The 19,629-nt window shown below is 39.5% G+C and overlaps 1 protein-coding gene across 2 annotated transcripts in view; it reads left to right on the top strand.

Annotated features, from left to right (window-relative positions):
• Positions 1-19,629, top strand: part of TAFA5 (TAFA chemokine like family member 5) — a 421,552-nt gene that overhangs the window by 101,887 nt on the left and 300,036 nt on the right. The window contains exon 1 of one of the 2 annotated variants that reach the window (XM_042816047.1): positions 143-323. The exons of the other annotated variant lie outside the window; for it this stretch is intronic. Coding sequence (XP_042671981.1) covers positions 233-323 — 91 coding nt within the window. The 5' untranslated portion in view covers positions 143-232. Of the gene's footprint in view, positions 1-142; positions 324-19,629 lie in introns of those variants that run through there. 2 annotated transcript variants of the gene reach the window in all.

Raw genomic sequence — 19,629 nt, forward strand, 5'->3', positions numbered from 1 at the left:
TCATGGGGCCCCGCGCCGGCCGCCTCGGCGAGGAGAGCGCGGCGCTGCCGCTGCCCCCGCGCGGGGTGTGAAGCCCCGGCCCCTCCTCCGCAGCCCCGGGCTCGCCCGCCCTGCTCGGGAGTGTGGTCCCTGCCGGGAGCCGCCGCGCCTGGCGCACAGAGGGAAGCGTTGATGCATCGCTGTGGAAATTCATTGTGTGACTTTCTGGGTATTTACTGAGTTTCAGACCGAGATGCAGCTCTTGAAAGCTTTATGGGCACTAGCAGGAGCAGCGATCTGCTGTTTTCTTATATTTGTCATCCACTCACAGTTTCTTAAAGAAGGTAATTATATCTGCATGTCTACATACCCTGTTCTTTAATTCTACGGTCTGTACGAGGTGCCTTAATTATTTTTTACTGTTTCCAGTATGTTCTATTTACAGCAGTGCTTCCACGCCGTTTTTATTTTTTGTTGTTGTTGTTTTTTTTTTTTGTTTTGTTTTGTTTTGTTTCTTTCTTTTTCTTTTCTTTTTTTTTTCTTGCCGCTTAAAGCCTTCTCGTGTTTGTTTCGTTAGCAAATAGCGAGCTTTGGACTTACGTTCTTGGTAAATGCATAGATGTATAAAATCGGTGTGATTGCATTCTGCATTTTAGTGGACGTCTCATGGCTCTGTGGGGTACGTCCAGTGCATAGGAAATATTTGTTGCTGTCAGATGACCACCGAACAGCAGTCGTCATGGGAGTATTAATAAACCAAAAACCCCTTAACAAGTAAACGTCTTATTTTTATACCGAATCAATAGGCATCCTTTCCCTCTTCCTTGTTCAGTAAGTTTTCAATAGATGGCACTAAAGTTCTATGGAAAGGGCAGGGCAGAGCAAATCCTGGGCATGCAGCGTCCTCCTCCTCGCTGCCCCAACAGGAGCAGAGGCCTTTGCGTGCTTTCGAGGCTGTTTTTTCCACCTTGTGGTCAGAAAACTGTGATTGCAATTTGTCGGAGAGAACAGCTCAGATGGGGCGGCGGGTTTTATATTACAATTTCTTTTCTCTTTATTTGCTGTGTGAGTTGGGTGGGAAAAGAAAGCGTTTGATTAAGTGGATAGAGGAATTTTCTTAGGGAGCAACGCTCCTGTGTTTCTAGTTTTGTTTCCTTATCTTCTTTCCTTCACCGGGAAATTACACTTTTTTTTTTTTTTTTTTTCCGTGTTGTAATAATGATTCCTTTCCTTATCTATAAAGGAAACTGCTCTGAGATACGAGCGTGAATCCTGAGAGATGTAGTTATACTGGGTGGCTTATGAGAAGGATGCTGTTCCTTAAGAAGCACAACGCAGAAACATGGGGGTTTTGACAGACCTTTTTGTCACGGTAGTGCAGTCGAGGTGGTGGCTTCTGGAGAAGGCAGCCGGGCTGGCTGTGGAGCTCTGCAAAGTGAGGAGAAAAAGTTTTCTGTGCCTGGGACAAAGTTTCTTTCCGGGCTGGGCAGAGCGCCTGCCCTGCACCCGTGGAAGGGCCTCTGCTGGCGGTACTGCAGCGCGGGGCGTCGCACCGCCGGTCTGTGCCTTTGTGCTGATCTTTCCTGGGACAGATAAACAGGGATTTGCCCAGTTTGCTTGGTCTAGAAACTGGTATCCAGAAAACCGATGGTGCCAGAGATTTCTCCTTTAAGAAAGGAGCCCATGCTTTAGTTGCATTGGGTGCAGTGCCTTTAAAGCATGCCTTTAAAATGCTCGGACTGGTCTGTTTGTGTATCTCTGTCTAATCAGATCACTCATTTTGAGGAGATACAGCAGAAAGAAATATAGCCCGGCATCTCAGGCTATATATATATTTTTTTTGGTCAGCATTTGCATGATGCTGCTTCTTTCTTTCTCCTTTCTTTTCTTTTTTTAAATGTCTTTCACTCCTTGATTTTTAGACGCATGTTACCCCAAAAAATCCATAATGGAAGAAGCATTTAGTATCACTTAAAGTATTTCTTCTTGCACTGTGGGATGGAAAACTGCTACTAAGTTAATATGTGAAGGCAGAAACCATGGCCATGCACCCAGCACTTCAACACGTTTTCCACTGCTTCTCCTCCAGCTTTTATAGACGCTCTTCACTTTCTGAGCACAGGGTGAAAGCTGAAGCCGTGGAGCTTGTTGGGTAAATTACACCGGTCTGTTTATACTTATGAAGAAAGTATTTCTTTTTTATTTCTTCTTTAACACTGTGACCCATGTACTTGCGGTAAATACAGGCTGTGTGTGGGGGGGCTGCTTGTCGGCCCTTCCTGACCGCTGCTCATCTGCACAACAGCGTTCCCATTCCTGTGTACAATTACTTCACCAGAGCACGTTGTCACCCCCCCTGGTTTCAGTCCTGACATAGAGCAGTGCAGTGGAATTGGCTGAAACTCGAGGTGATATAACTGAATTCTTCTCTCTGAGGAACTTTCAGAATATCTAATAAAAATGATAGTTCTAGCCACCATGGATTGAAAAGCAGGCATGTAGGAGGGGGAGGAATAGATAATAGAAGACTTAAGCTGCATATTGTAAACAATTAGCAAAAGCAGCATGGAATTTTCTACTTTTTTGTTTTGAAGCCTGCACTAAGAAAGCAAGAGAAAGCAAAGTGAGGGAACGACCAGCAAAGCATTTAACCATAAGTCTACCACGCTGGTTTACTGAACAGATATGTATCAAGAAGAACACGTGAGATGGCAGTTACCTCCAGAAGGTGTGGAGTTATTCTCTGATATTTGAGTTAGCCCTTTGCATTCAGATTTTATTAAAAAGTTGGGAATGGTGTTTCTCATTACACATAATGGTGCTAGGCTGTTGATTTCCTGGCAAAAAGATTAATTTCCCATCGGAGCCTAATGAACTACATGGGCTCATTGTTTGCAACTCCGCTGTGTGGTTAAATCCCGAAGTTAAATACTTGGACATTTTCATGTGATTGTTTCTTGTGCAGAAGGATAATTTCCTGTGGTCCCAAGCAGCAAACAAGTAAGCCACCCGTTTGCCAAGCTCGATCAGATGAGCTGATAGCATGCATCTCCTGAGACGGTTTGACAGTACAAGTTTATACAGCATACATTCCTTTTGTTTGTGAGACAACTGATGTAAGAAGAATGACATGAAGAATTAATTAAAGGTCTGACTTAATTTATTAATGTGCACTCTCTCCATTTTTGATTGTTTTGTATTATTTACAGCTTAGTATTTTTCCAAAGGCCAGTCTTAATGGAAAACTGACATCACCTTCACGTCTTACATCTCTAAATGATTGCCATTTGCTTTTTTTTTCTTTTTCTGTATAATTTTCCCTTTAATCACTTTGAATTAGTGATGTTATCTGTTCAACTCTTGCCACCCATTAACACAAGAAATTTTGACAATTTCAGCCATGCTGCATGGCTACAGAGTATAACTTTGATGACATCCAACTAAAACTTAGTACCAGAAGCAAATCCTCCTTCAGTCATATTCATAGATACGTTATTGTGTGTTACTGTGGTCTACTGAGAGTTTTCACGCTGTTATGTTTTCTTTTTAGTTCCTATGCTGAACTTACATTTTTTTCTAAGTAGACCTGTCTTCATTCTTAAATATTTTAACACAAATTTCTGAGTTAAGGCGATTTTGTAGCAGCCTTACATTGCTGCAGTTTAAACTGCGCAAGAGACAATGAGTGCTTGTTCTGAGATGAGTGGGAAAGAGCTGTTTAAAGGTTTATTTTCATGAATATGTTTTTTTCAGGAAGTGAAGAATGGGTGACACAGGGTGCCATTTTTTCCACACTTAGGCTTTTGTGTGGAAATACAGGTCATCCTGTGGCTAATCCGTTCCCCTCTGTCCAATCTGTCCTTCAGTATTTCTATAAGATGAATAGAGCTGTGAACCCAGAAAAGGGCATTGTGATTCGTAATTGCAGTCCCAAGCCGGTCTGATCTTCCTGCAAAGCAGTTTAATGCGCCCCAGTCAACCCCAGTCACTGTGAAGAGGTCTGGAGAACTGAAATATCTGCACCTTTTTTTTTTTTTTGCGTACGTAACTGACAATTAAAATAAGGAGTTACTTTCACTACCCGAGTCTGGTTTTAAATTATTTATAATCTGTAATTTTCTTTCAAAGAGAGCCGGGGAAAAAAAAAAAAAAAACTGAGTTGGTGCTATGCACACTAATTGTGGGCCCTCCTCTGCCCCCAGACACTCACCCTTTCACCTAATGGAGCATTTAACCATTCAGGCACAGTAATGGTGGGGAAAGGTAAAGGATACACTTTCTAAGTATGTCTTTGAATACCGTGGAATACAGTGCAGCAAAGGGGTAAACTTTGGAAGGGCATCCAGGATGCATTACAGCCTAATATATACCTTGAACCTTTTTTTTTTTTTTTTTTTTTTTTTTAATCCTGTGGTTGTTAATTAAGAGCCTAGAACACCTCATCTATCAAGGGCAAATTAATATTTTGAATCATTTATGAGCGGGACTAAACAGAAACATGGGTTCAGTCCCAAGACTCAAAACAGAAAGAAGTAGAGCATTAAGGTCTCAAAACTGCATCCTTAATCTGCTGGGTAAAATCTCTGGAGCAAGCAATGTAAAATAGGCAGTAGTTGAGTAGAGGCAGGAGAATTCTGATATTTCTGTTATAAACTGATAATTATAGTTATAAACCAGAATTTTAGTATCACCTGTGCAAATTTAGCATATGTGGGTGTATACGAATAGTGGACCTGTTTAGCGCATCTTTCATAGTTATCTTTTTTTCTGCCCTAGGCAGAAGTTTGCATTTGTTGGTTACACTCTGACTGACACTTTTCTGTCAGGAACATTTAGAGGAATCAGTGTCACAACAGCGAAAACGCTTCAGTGCTCACTTCTAAAAAGCACATTTCTTACTCATAATATCTTGGTTAAGGTTATTCTTAATGTCAATATCTTTAATCTGACACTTTTTACAGATTGTAAGATAGTAACCTGCTGTAAAACTATGGGAATATTTTATACATTTTTAATGTGTTTTTAGGATGTACATTTTGCAACTGGAAATATCCAGGCCATATTATTTCATTTAGGTAGCCCCAAATGACTCTGCTACCCCTCTGCTAACATGCAAAAACCTCTGTTGATGAGATTATTTCTTAGGAGCTTTCTGTTACTCTAACCTCACAGCTTTGTGTAGTTGCTAGGACTAATGTGGACTGCTGTATAAAACATTTGAGTAAAGGACTTGTCTTCTGAAACTTTCTGAGAATCCTGCAGTATCCATTGAAAGAACTTGAATGTGATTTATTAGGAGAGCTAATATTCCCCTTAAGATTTGTTTTTATTTCATATTTAAAACATTCCAAAAAATGACATGAGACAAAGCAAGAAAGAAAACTGCCCTTAAGAATGTGGGAAAAAAGTGTGCTTTTATCTTAGAGTTTTTTTTTTTTTTTTTCTTCTTTCCATTTGCCCTGTGTCTCGAAACAGTAAGGGACCTTGCATACAAGATGTGCTGTGTATGTTACCTATATATATGAGATCTGAGTTGAGAACAGTTTGTCTCAGATGTAAATGTTTCTGCTTTTTGGTGTTCGGTTGCTTTTAGCAAACTGTTGTATAGTTATTTTCTCCTGTTCATCCTATTTTACTGGTCAGTGAAGGGGCAGATAGGAGCGAGATTCTCAGAGCAGCATGACAGATTGGAGAGGGGTGCAGGATGCTGGAGTGGAGGGATTGTCTTCTCATTCAAGGAAACAGATTTGACTGTTAAAAAACCGTGAACTTGAGTATGTGCTGCACAAGGAAAGAATACGTATTTGAAAGGTTTTGGTTTTTCCATTATTTATTTCTTTTCTCATTTTCTTACGTACTTACGTTAGGATAGAGAAGTCACGTAGACAGAATTCTCAAAAGTTTCCTTTCAGGGAGGTCAGAGAGGTGTTTCTGTCTGGTGTCTGGTTGTGCCAGGAGATACAGAGAGGAGGAGTCTGATAGTTTTTCTGTGCATAGAAGGCAGCTTCAAAATAATCTTTGGTTTTGAGTGATGAAAATTACAGATGCATTTGTCTTCACAGTGCACCATAGATGGTATAAAACCCCTACTTTTCCTGACTGAGTAATCTGACAAAAGGAATTAGTAACAGATTTTCAGTAGTCTTTTTTGTCTGCCCGTTTTCGTGCCTCAACAGCACGAGTGAGGAAATGCTGACCTTTCTCAGTATTTACTAGCACTACCTATTAAGAAAGGCAGCACTGTAGACTGATGTAATTCACATCATACAAAACTGTGTACTTGTCAGATCTGTTGATTACTCTCTATTTCTCTTATTTCTAAGTGGACATGCACATTTGATCTTTACTGTATCAGAAATGAAGCTGGAATTAAAACAAGGCATACACAATGAGATATCTCTAACTGAATTTAAAGCATTGAGAGAAAAAAAACATGTATTTAGAGATCAAGAGTTCAATGTAGTATTGATTAAAAAAAATATATATCTTTAACATAAGTTCACTAATACAAATATACGTAAAGGTCCCCATTTATATTGTAAAATATATATTTTAAAATATAATCATATGAAGAAAATGAGCAACACAAGCTCTTGTCCCAGCGATAACAACAGTGTTTGTTTTTTGGTGGTATGTAGGTGTCCCACTTGGAATCGGTGGCTCACCTGTGTATGACTGGACAGCTCCAGCATATGTTCATACAAGTCCAGGCCAGGTATCTGTTACATCCAGTGTCAGGATTTTAGTGGATATTTATTTTGCTCAGAAATTATATCCTCTTGCTACTTTAAACCTTTAGTGAGAAAGGATTCTATTTAATAGCGAAATCCGATTATTTGCCTAAATGTGCTTATTATGTGTGCTCTAGAAAACCAACACAGTGTAATGAAACTGCCTATTCATTATGTTTTACCTTTGGCACTACATCCGTTCATGAGAAATGCTAGTCAGAACAATAGATCTTCCTACTAATTGTCATTAGTCTTGTGAAAAGCAATGAGTAACATGTTTGAAATATATCCAAACAACAAATTAACATATAAATAATCAGAAAAATAATGTAATGGATCAATACCTAGAAATATATTCTAAAAGCAGATGCAATGCTAATGCATGTTTTTGTGTGAGAGATTTATTATTTTTGACCGTGAGGAGGACTGTAGAAGTCTGCTAATGTGAAAAATTGGTTTTACAATAAACCAGTGTAATTTGGATCTCGGTTTCTTTCTACCATGCTACAAGGCCATATTTTATTCCAAAGTGTAGATGCTTAACAGCAATCATATGAAGAGAGATGTAGGCCGAATTAGGTGGATACACAGGAGAAAAAGGGGATGAAATGCAACGATAGAAGATCTGACCTAGAAAGGAGTAATGAAGAGGTCGAGGTCATTATGTTTAGACAAGTGACTGCTGTGTTGGTAGGAGTTTTCAGTGGATAAAATTTTGCCTTAAGAGTAACAAACTGTTCTTTCTGAAAAGCGAGAAGATGGTGAGAAGCAGTCAGCACAAACTGAATTGAGGGAGACTTTAAGCTCGATATCAGGAAAAAGAGTAGCAAAGGAAATTTGTGCTAAACATCAGGGAAGAATTACAGATGGCAAGGACAGTTAAGGACTGCAATAGATTTCCTTGGGAAGCTGTGAAACAGGAGAGTTTTACTTTCAGGTCAAATGGTCATGTGTTAGGAATAGCATCATCAAGTTGAAGCAGACAGGTGGACGAGGTGACCTCTTGAAGCTCCTTCAAGTCTTATCCTCCAAAATGCTAGCTTACCTGAAATGTATTTAGAAAGCTGAAAGGGCTTTAGGAAGCATCTGACTTTAGGGCAGTTTTCTGTTAACTGATTAAGTGAAGGCTTACGAGAAGATGCACTGGGATCTGAAGGAATTCGGAGGATAAAGCAGTATATGAAATCTCTCCCAGTGGTTTGGGTATTTTATTAGCTAACCACTTTCTGAGTTAGAGATGTAATTGAAAAAAAAAAAAAGCAGAAAATCTCATGATTTATGACTTCTGGGACATGTCAGAAAATAAACTGAGGTAGCTAACAGTTAATTTTTTAAGAGCTTTTTACTCTGCAAGTTCTTCAGGACTTCAGGGTGTTCTGAAATAGGGCCTTACTCTGTTCATTCTTCATATACAAAGAGCAGTGAAATTAGAATGAGGAGTGATCCAGAAATAATACCTCCTATTTTATTATTTTTACCCATTACATTGGAGGCAGATGTTGATGGTATGGCAGAAGAGGCTGAACTTTCCCACCAGTGTTCCATTACGTTTTGCTGATGTGTGACAAATGGTAGCACAGGGGCAGTCTGACACGTTGGTGTCTGACATGGAAGTGCACATGAAGAGAATGTAAGTAGCTGAATTCCTCCACGATGAAAAAAATGCACCCACTGACATTCTTTGACGCTTGCTGCATGTTTATGGAGACCCAGCAGTGGGTGTTGGCACATTGAGGTGCTGGAGGGTGCATTTCAGCTGTGAAGGCTACAACACGAATGACAAGCCACATACCAGATGCCCATATACAGCTCTTCAATGCACCAGAAATGGTGGTGGCAAGCTTGGAATATCATTGCATATTTTGTGTCACATGGGTCCCACGAATGCTCATACAGAAACAGAAAGAACACTGTATGCAAGATTGCCAGGACTTACTGAACCAATACAAGGCTGAAAGTGAGAGTTTTGGAGTGCATCATTACTGGTAATGAGATGGAGCCACTATGAGGCAGAATCAAAACAGCAGTCTATGGAGTATCAACATGTGAATTCCACATCATAGAAGAAGTTTAAGACACAGCCCTCTGTGGGCAAAGTTATGAGCACTGTATTTTATGGTAGGAAAGGGGGGAAAGGTATTTCTGGTTTTCCTGGAACCCATCAACTTTGACTGCTATATTGCGACACTGACTAAGCTGAAGGCTTGAACTTGAAGAGTCAGGTCTGAGAAGAATCACAGAATCATATCATAGAATCATAGAATTGCCTGATTTGAAAAGCACCAGAATGATCATCTAGTTTAAGTCCCCCTGCTATATGCAGGGTTGCCAATCACCAGACCAGGCTGCCCAGAGCCACATCCAGCCTGGTTTGAATGCCTCCAGGGATGGGGCATCCACAACCTCCTTGGGCAGCCTGTTGCAGTGTGTCACCATCCTGTGTGTGAAAAACTTCCTCCTAATACCTGACCTAAACCTCCCCTGTCTCAGTTTAAGACCATTCTCCCTTGTCCTTTCACTTTCCACCCTCGTAAACAGCTGTGCCCCTTTTCATATGCTCCCTTCAAGTATTGGAAGACCACAATGAACACAATAATGCCAAGCTCCATACCAGTTTGAAGACCATGGAGTGCACTGCCGATCTTGGTGGACTGTGCTATCACACCCACCATCTTGTCCAGTTTCTGTACTTTCTGATTTTCATCTTTTTGGGCTTATGAAAGATGGACTGTGTGGGCAATATTTTCTGAGCAATGAAGCTGTTACAGTAGCTGTGAAACAGTGGGTCACTTCTGCTGATGCAGATTGTTATGAGCACAGTCTGCAGGCTCTTTCTCATCACTGATGAAAATGCACAGCTGATTGCGGTGGCTGTTGAAAAATGGCGATTTGTAGCTAAGAATTTGTTCCACCTTGATGCAATGCCATCCAATTTTTATTTCTGTGTGGTTTTAAATCCAATTTCAAAATGAAAAGCAGCAAGCTGTGCCGACAGAAGATGTGTAGGAAATCAGAGGTCACTTGTTAAATAGAAATAGGCAAACCTAGACATAGTCTGCTGTTGGTGTCACACACCACAGCTTGTACTTGGAGCCCGTCTTATCTGGAATTTGTTCATGCCTCTGGAACAGCTACACACTGCAGAGTTGTTCTGCTTGGAGGTGTAGGAGAGCTGAATACCAGGTGTTTCTTCCCTGAGCAGCATTAATATTTATTTAAAGACAGGATATAGGAAATCTTTTATAAGATTCTGTAATGAAAAGTAAAAATTTCTTTACACCTTTACAGTAGTTTGTCAGAAAGCACCCACATTTTATGTGGCTGTGTAGTGAGCTCTAATTAATCATGACAATGCTGTTTTATGGTATCTTTTGTACTTTACTACAGCTTTTATTATATTAAATTACATGGTTTTCTGCATAATTCTTTCGATACAAATTTATGGCTTTAAGGAAAAAAAGAAACACAGCACTGCTCCATTATTCAGTGTTGTACATGTTTTAGAGCTGTGCATGATGGATCTGGGAATACTTTTAGCCTCAAGAGAATCAAACAGTTATTTGAAATGGTCACCGCTTGAGTATCACCTTGCTTACGGCTATGAACTAATTGAGATTAAACTAAAATGATTGTGAGATGCTTCCTTTTCCTGTGCATTGGCAGTTCCCATTATCTGTTAATGCTTTAAAAGTATTATTTAGTCATTTAGCCATTAAAAAAAAAAAAAAAAAGAGATGTGCTTTTGGGTTCCTCTTTCATTCTTGCTTTTGCTTTAGTTTTTCTGAATACATATCAGTAGATGAAGTAGACTCTTCAGCTTCATTTATTGCGAGATCTCATAACTGCTGTAAGCATTTTTGTATACTTGGCCAAAAAGGTACACAAACTGTACCAGATGCTGCCTTGACTGTTGCAGAATTATAATGGATGCTGGTGAGACCTCGAGTCAAATCTTTAAAGATAAAACTCATTTGTTTTGTGCTACTTCTTTCTTTGCATCATTACAGACTAATAGCTCTGTTTGACTGAAACTTTTCAACTTTCCATTCCTGTCCCTTTTTTCCATATATGTCACATTTTCCTTTGTGTTGTATCAGTTTTTCCTTTGTGTGGCGCTTTCTTGAGCCCCAAAGCATTTCACAAACCACACATGGCTTTTCACTTTTTAAAATAAGCTTAAAATGAAAAGTGTCCCTGGTAACAGCCTTCAGAAACTAAACTGAAAGGCTAAAGGTGGCAATGTGGTGGTTAGAGAAAATGAATACTATTTTATATTTTTAATATTTTTTTACGTTGGGAATGAAATCTTGTCACCAAGCTGATGGTGAGCTTCTTTAAGCCCACTTTAGCAATGTTCGCAGCATTCAATGGTTCTTCAGCTCACTTTTGCCTTGGTTCATTGGCTTGGGAAAGCATCTTTTCCTATCTGTAAGATTTGTGAATCAAATAACTTGTATCTGCAAAGTAATTGTTACAGAAGAGTTTTGCAAACCAACCAATTAAAGCTTATGCTTCACTTAGGCAGGTTTGGCTTATTACACCAGTTCTTTGCTCCATACTGAGTCAACTCCTCACTCCAACTCCTGATGAGACTGTCATTTTTCTGGTAAAATGAGGTTATTTTTCTGGCTCCAGAGATTCTAAAAGTTAGGTATGTATACTGTGTGCAATTGCATACTCCTGCACAGTGAATTAATAGTACTCATAACATCAGCTTCTGTTTTAGTACGCATTGAGGCGTATCTAAAGCCAGAGCTGTACCATTGCAAACTAGCCATTAAGAAATCTAGAGAAGCTCACTGTTCACAGAAGTACACACATTAAATAAATAAATACATAAAGCACAAGCATAATACATAAAGCACATCATAGACTGACTGGGGTGGGAATGGACCTCTGCAATTCACCTGGCCCAACCTCTGCCCCAGCAGAGACACCCAAGGCTGTGTCCAGGAGGCTTCAGGGGACATCCAAGGAGGAGACTCCACAGCCTCCAGGCAACCTATGTCAGTTGTGCATCACCTGCACAGCACAGAAATTCTTGCTTTTGTTCAGGTGCAATCTCCTGTGTTCCAGCTTGTATGCATTCTCTCTTGTCCTTTTAGTGGGGACCACTGAAAAGAGCCTGGTTTATTCCTGCTTGCACTCTTCCTTCTGGTATTTATGGTTGTATTAATGCTTCTTGACAGCTAGAATTGCTTAATTTCAAGGAGTCCTTGTCCACTTCCAGCACACTCCTGCCTTCTGTCCTGTGTGCTATGCCAAACAGCCACAGCTTCATTCTTCAAGCATGTGTGGGAACACTGGGGAAAAAGGAGATTGTCAGTGGATCTGTTATGACACTCATATATCATGGATTTTCTCTTAAATTATAGGCTCCCTGACAGACAGTTTCCTTTCTAGTTTTGTCTGTATGCTTGCATAGCCTTGACTGTCCCTCTTCCCGGTACAGAATTCCTCCAATATGATTTTTAGGTTAGAATATGGCCTCTCGTACAATGAGCATCAGGACATTGGGGTATTACCAGTGTTCTGTTTTAGTTGCTTTAGAATACATTCTAACAGAGAACTAAGGTGAGTGAGGAATTGATGCCTTTTTCATAATTACCTTTTCTTTATTGCATGGAAATTTTTCACTAGATGACTCAGAATTGCAGACTTACAGGGTGACTGGTCCTTAGGAAACAAGAACAAATGCCCACACTGGGGAGGGGAGACTCAATTCTGTATATGGTCAAGCTCATCTATTTTTATATGCATTTTATAATTCTCTTGCTCTTTAAAGTTTTCTTCAGTTTGGTGAGCTCTGTTATTATGAGAGCTAAACTAAATTATATTGATAATAATTCTTAATGTTAAACTCAGTCCACATAAATAATGCATATCTAATAATTTGCATTATGGATCTGGAATGAATGTAGATTCTCTATTTGTTACAGGTATTTTAATGAGTAGTTTGAAAATGACTTTCAGTTCAGAAGTAGATGAGATTTGCAAAGCTCCCTTTTTCAGCAGACAAATGATGAAAGTCAAATTAAAGGGAGTAGCTTGTCTTTCTGATTCATACTAATGCTATTACTTTATAAGGTGATGCTGAAAACGACAGATCCATCTCTGGATTCCTATAGTTCCTGTTCACTGTAATGGGAATTGCAGACACCTGTGTACCTTTAGGTAGGCAGGTTCCTGAATTCAGTGAAGCCATCCTGTAATAGAGTGGCATGTCAAAACACAACTTCCTTTGTAAGAAAACAAAGCAATCATATTTTCTGCTCCTTTTTTTTTTTTTTTTTTTTTTTTTTTTAAAGAAAAGGAGAGGAAAAAAAACCAGCACGGTTTTCATAGAATTAACAGTAAGAACAGCATAAAAAAGACTGCAATTTGCAGCGTACTTTAATTTTCTAATAGTTTACAATTACAAAAGCCAAACAGAGAAACCTTTGACATAGAACTACTCATTTGTTTGATTGCTTTCTCCTGGGTTTGTTTGTGGTTTACAAGTGGTCAAGGTTAAGCAGAGGTGTGTTTACCAACTGTGATTTAATCACGACCTCTTAATGTAACTTCATCTTTTAGTACAGACTGTAGTGGTATAAAATAAAGAGATTTTTTCTCAATCCGTATGCAAGGAAAGATTATGTACAAGCACAATGGAAATGAAGAGTTTGTAATGTAGCCGCACTGTTAATTTGCATTTTGAAAAACAAAAAGTTACCATAGTAACATGTAGGTTGTACATATTTTCTAGATCTGATGTATTAGACTTAGGAAACTTATTTGCATGAGACATTTCTCAAGTTTTGTGAATAACAAGGAGCCTAAATCTGGGCATATATGAGTTTGGCCTCAAAAAGTTCAGATTTGTGCAAAGCATTAGTAAATTATGCAACCCAAGCCTTTTCTGTCTGTCTTTTCAATTATGTTTTTCTAAGATAATTGTTTCCTTTTTTTTTTTTTTTAACTTAATATTGGTGAAGTTTATAGGTGTTTTATGCGTTCTGTCACAGTTGGTTTTGTTCAGAAACCATGTATTTAATATTGAGGAGTTGTAAATTTTTGAGACAGTACATTCTATTATTTTTTTACACATTTACGTTTAAATCTATTTAATAATTCTTATTTCTGAAACACAGTATGTACATATTAAAGCATATATCCTACATGAAATATCTTATATTTTCTGTATAAGTTGGAGCTTTGATAAAACAGACCAAAATATACAGTTCTTTACGAGATCCCTTTTAGTTCAGCATTTTTTTAGTACTGTTCACTGTAGGTATCATAAATGGAGTGCCACAGACTGCTCTCATGGCCTTCCAGCTCAGTGTGCAGCCAAACCAAACAAGTTACTTTCATGGAACAATCTTCAAGATCAGTTGTTTAACTACTCTGTAACTCAAGTATAAGGAAGCACTGATTTCTTATTTTCAGTTCTATTCTTTTTTTTTAATTACATATATCTATATTTGTGAATTTTCATACATATGTTTAAAAATAGTTAAGAAATAATAATGTTTGCCCCAGTCATCATATATCGCTTTCTCAATATTGTGGTGTTGGACCCAGCTCTACTGATGATGGCTAGTGGCCTTTTCAGTCATGGTTTAATTTTTTAGGGTGAAGATTTTTGCTGATGCACGATCTTGTTTAGTGTTGTAGCTTGAATAATTCTTCCATACAGGTATGGACTTAAAAATAGATCTTATTTCTGAATACGTTACGTAATAAAAAACTGCTTATCGCTGTACAGCACTAAAATATTCCAATACTTTTCATCTGCAGTCCTATTTCAAAGTCTCCCACTCTCTTAAGAAATATTAGTGCATATAAATATAGATATTTTGTGTAACTCATGTTCTTTTCTATAGAACCATTTTTAAAAAGTTGAAAGCCCACCGTAGAACTGAACACACCTAAACCATTGCTCTGCTTTAAGGTTGCTGGTGATGGACATTATATCGCTTTCCTGTATTTTCATGCTGCACTCATCTATAATATCTGCATTTTCTCCGATGAGTTGCTGCAGTATCAATCATTTTGTCATGTGGGTAGGCTGGAGCAGAAAGCATGAACGCACGCAGCTCTTTGAAAACCTGACATACTTAACCCAATTAAATCCTAACAGGTAGTATTTTACATATGATTGCTGGGCTTGGTTGGAGGATGAGGGAATGGCAAATCATGTCCTGCTGGAGATGAGGGACCTGCTGGTGACACCTAGGCTCAGTGGTGGGTTATGGCATCCTTCTCTGGAGTGACATTTCCAGGATATTACTTACAATCTCTTTTTTTCCTTTGCTCCTATCTTTGAGGTAGCTGCAGACATTTTTTTATACTCACTTGCGGCCATCTCTGTGTTTGCACCTCAGGGTTTTTTATATATGCAAGATACAAAACACTTATTCTTTTTGTTATTCCTGTTCTTCCAGTCTCCAAGGCTGCATTCATAGAATTACAGAATCATGGAATCCTTAGAGTTGGAAAGGACCTTTAAAGATCATCTAGCCCAACCCCCCTGCAATGAACAGGAACATGCACAGCAAGATCAGATTGCTTGATCTAGCCTTACCTCGAATGGCTCCAGGGATGAGACATCCACCACGTCTTTGGGCAAACTGTTCCAGTGCCACACCACTGTCACTGTAAAAGATTTTTTCTTTATATCTAAGCTAAATGTGCTTTCTTTATGCTTGAAATCATTTCCCCTTGTTTTGTCACAGCAGACCCTGGTACAGAGTCTGTCACCTTCTTTTCTGTAGCTCAGCATTAGATACTGAAAGGCCATTATCAGGTCACCTTGCAGCCTTCTCTTCTCCAGGCAGCACAGCCTCTTTCAGCATGTCCTCATAGGAGAAGTGTTCTGTTCCTTTAGTAGCCTGTGACTGACAGTGCCTTGTGTTTTGTACACTCTGCCTCTGCCATCATCCTCTGCTTACAGCCCAGAGAGGGTGTCGTGCTCATATCAGCACATCAGATTGCCTTCTGGTGCTTGCCCTCATGCTCCTCTGCTCCACAACATCTTAGGTCAGCTGTTGGTTTTACAGTTTGCTATTAAACAATAATGTGGAGTTTCAAAATGCAGAGTCCATGCGTGTTACTGTTTAGTGGTGGCGGCCACGGAGCTTGACCACCAAGACAGCCCAAGGCCTGCCATAAGGCTCGGTACTCCAGTTCATAACCATGCATTCAGTATTGTGGCTAGTTTCTCCCTCATGTTGCTTTGTGTCTTTCTGAAATGTAAATATGTAAGGGAGAATTTGTATTGATATTTTTTCCTATTTAAAAAAAGCTGTGAGTTTTTTGTTTGAGGTAGAGAAGGCATTGAAAGAAGTACATTTTGCTCTTTAGTGGTACTGTTATTTCTGACCATTTTGAAGGAGGTCACCAACAAGCCTCTGACCACTGGGAGAGAACTGGGAAATACTGGGATAAAATTTGGGTATTACATCAATTTTTATGTAAACATTTGGTTCTTGGAAGCTTTTAGGGGCTACAGTTACTGTTGTAGTCAATCTTGAGTTTTTGAAAATCATCTCTAATTGTGAGTCTTAATAGTCTAATTTTTTTTTTCCATTTTCAGAAGTTTTGACAAATGTATAGGTTATTTCTTAATGATAAAGGTGATAATTGACTTGTATAGTAGAGTGCAAAATCTATTAGAAAATACTCCTTGCATGCACTTAATTAAGATCTGTCTTCTGCATTTTTATATGTGAGTGTAAGCACCGTAAAGTCTGGCATTTCTCTGGGGTCAGGGGACTGTGAGCACTGAGGGCTCTGCAAGAAACCTGGCAGTGCAGAACCTAACCACCAGGGCCCACCTAGCAGAGCACTGGAGCAGCTCCACACGGCCACCCTGGTACCTCCCAGGGGATGGAGACTGGCTGAGGCCAGGCTGGGACACAGGCCTGCAAGTGAGCTAGGCCTGGAGATCCATGGCAGGAGAGGGAGCTGGAGAACTGCCTTGCTGCAGCAGCCTTCTAGCTTGAGGGCTGATGTCCCTGGGCTGAGGCAGGCTGCTAGGACTGGGGCAGGGTGGAGAGGACTAGGGGCTGGCTGGAACTTTAGCATCTGTAGTGCCCTGACAGTTCATGTTTTTGTAGCTGGCTCTGTAGTAAGAAAGCTACTCGAAACTGTAAGAAAAACAGTGTGAAAATATCAGCATTCATTGACGCACTGATTTATTTTGCGTATTATGTCACAGGCATGCACTTGTGTTTTAAAGATGATGTGCATTATGGATTTGGTAATAGGTCCTGAATGAGCCTGATTTGGACTGCGAGTTGAAGAGAATTTGAATTCTGCACTTAAAATGATTGATGTGGTATTTCTTGATATTGATACTTCAGGGAAACACAAACTGCTGCTGAAAATGCTACTTTTTCAGAAAGATAGAACAGGAATCCAAAGGGGAGGGGTAATGCTAAATTGAACTGTACTGTATGTTCTCTAAATCCTCTCCAAAGTGCCAGTGAGAATTCCTTTCTCCAAGTGTGTACAATGGGAAGTCTGTTGAGGCTTAGTAGTACCCAGATGTTTTAGAAGGGCGTGAAGTCGTCTTCCACAGATGTGAGTTTGTGTTGTGATGTGCTATGGGAGACGTCTGAAAAGACAGTGTTATAACACTGTGCAATCATTTTAAACCAGTGCTTTCATATCCTTTCTAGTTTCTATACTTCCACTTGATGCTGTAGAAATTGAGTAACGCTGAATATGGGATATCATAGTCAATCTATGGTAATAGACTGTTACCATGACATAGTGTGTAGTCATTTTAGCATCACATCGGAGAGGACGATTGGTAATAGTAAAAGAATGCAGCTGAACTCTGAAATGTTAAAAAAAAATGTAGGAATCAGGAGCAAACCATACGTGCTTAACTTCCTTTTTCTTCTATTGCTCATTATGGTATTACAACATTATGACTTGCATCCCTGCAAATTTAGTAATACTTTGCTGTATTTCTGTATGCTAGAGCAGCTCATATTTTAGATGTTTTCATGATTGAATCATATATAAACATAGTGATGCATTTAACTGCGGTAGTACAATGTGCTCTTTGTGTTCCTGTATGCAAAACACAGGCTGCTATGTCACTGAAACACACATTGGCCTTCTGTGAGATAGTTTCCGGGGAAATTATGATTTATTTTTTCAAATAACAGTTGTCAGTGCTGTGATGTACTGCTGGTAAATCAGTAATCAGAACTCTTTTCTAACCCCTCCAGCTGTAGCAGTGTGCTCTTTTTAAATTCTGCAAATACCTCAGGTCTCTGTGTGCAGATATGTGCAGTGAATCTTTGCTGCTGAAACGGTAGTTGTCCTTCCTTCACCCCTCCACTACCAAAGCTTTACTTTGTATTTCAGTTGGATCACAATCCCAGCTGTCCTGAAGCTTTGTGAAGCTTACATACAGTTCTGGGACCTGACAGGCTTAAATGCACATTCATGGAAGGTAGCCTGCTTGCATTTTGTTCTAGCTGGATGAGTGACTGCTTTCAGCAGTGTGGAAGTGCTCTACTTGTAAGGAGCATGTGTGCATATTTATCTGAATCTTGTTGTACAGAACGTGTTTTTGATTTTCGTTCTGGTATGATGACTATAATTTGGATGTTGGATGAAAACTGGAAATCTTGTGACCACATGAGTGGTATACTTCTTGAATCTTTTGTTCAAACAGAAGATGAAATGTTTATTTATATTTCGTATCCCATGTTTTTCCTTTTCTGTACGTTCAAGAACATTCTTAATTATATAGTGGTAATGTTCAGCATCATAAAAATTGTGAACATGTTTAAAGTGTATGTTTGCATTCTGTGGTATTAGGCGTGTATGCACTGTGAATATGAATGTGGAGAGTATTTCATAATTCCAGTAAGCAAGGGACTAAGTGCTGTTTGGTATTCATCATTACCTTTAAAGAACTTTGTTTTTGAAAGGTTTGTAGCAAGTGGTAGAAGATAGAAAATAATGATACCCTTGTCACTTGTCAAACATTGCCAAGACAATAAGTGTCTCTCACTAACAGGAAATTCTGAATGTGCAGACTGAAGAATCTGTTGACAAAAAGCTGCTTAGCCCTAAATATACGTATAGGTTTTTTTTTTTATAAATGAGAAGTTAATAGTAGGTCTCATCTGTCTTCTAAGCAACTCTGAAAATGTTTTGTTGCTCAAGTTCTATTGCTCTTTTCGCAAGCCAGCTTTTATTCATCTGCATGCTTCAGCGTAAGCACCTGAAGTTCAATTGTACACCATCACAGTCAACCACATTATATTCTGTCTATAAACTGAGTTTGTGGTTCTCTCTACCATTAATCCTATCATGGACTATTACAATATTGCTTTTGCTACTGGGAATCTAGATTTTCTTCAGCCTAAGTTTATTTGTAGCACTTATCCATTTGCTGTTTTGCACTTTGCAGAGTTTGTCCCTGCTGAATTTGTGAACATTCTCATATCTCTTCTTAGCCTTTGTTTGCACAGAATCATAGAACAACAGAATGTTCTGAGTTGAAAAGGACCACAATGATCCTTTAGTTCCAAACTCCCTGGTACGCGCAGGGTCGCCAACCACCAGACCAGGCTGCCCAGAGCCACATCCAGCCTGGCCTTGAATGCCTCCAGGGATGGGGCATCCACAGCCTCCCTGGGCAACCTGTTCCAGTGCGTCACCATCCTGTGTGTGAAAAACTTCCTCCTAACATCTGACCTAAACCTCCCCTGTCTCAGTTTAAGACCATTCTCCCTTGTTCTATCACTGTCCACCCTCGTAAACAGCTGTTCTCCCTCCAACTAAACAAACCCAGTTCCCTCAACCTTTCCTCATAGGAGAGCTGCTCCAGCCCTCTGATCATCTTAGTGGCCCTCCTCTGGACCCACTCCAAGAGCACCACGTCCTTCCTGTGCTGGGAGCCCCG

Source organism: Centrocercus urophasianus, unplaced genomic scaffold, assembly GCF_019232065.1.
Source record: "Centrocercus urophasianus isolate 14NV4802_14NV808 unplaced genomic scaffold, USGS_Curo_1.0 seq_15, whole genome shotgun sequence".
Classification (NCBI taxonomy): Eukaryota; Metazoa; Chordata; class Aves; order Galliformes; family Phasianidae; genus Centrocercus; species Centrocercus urophasianus.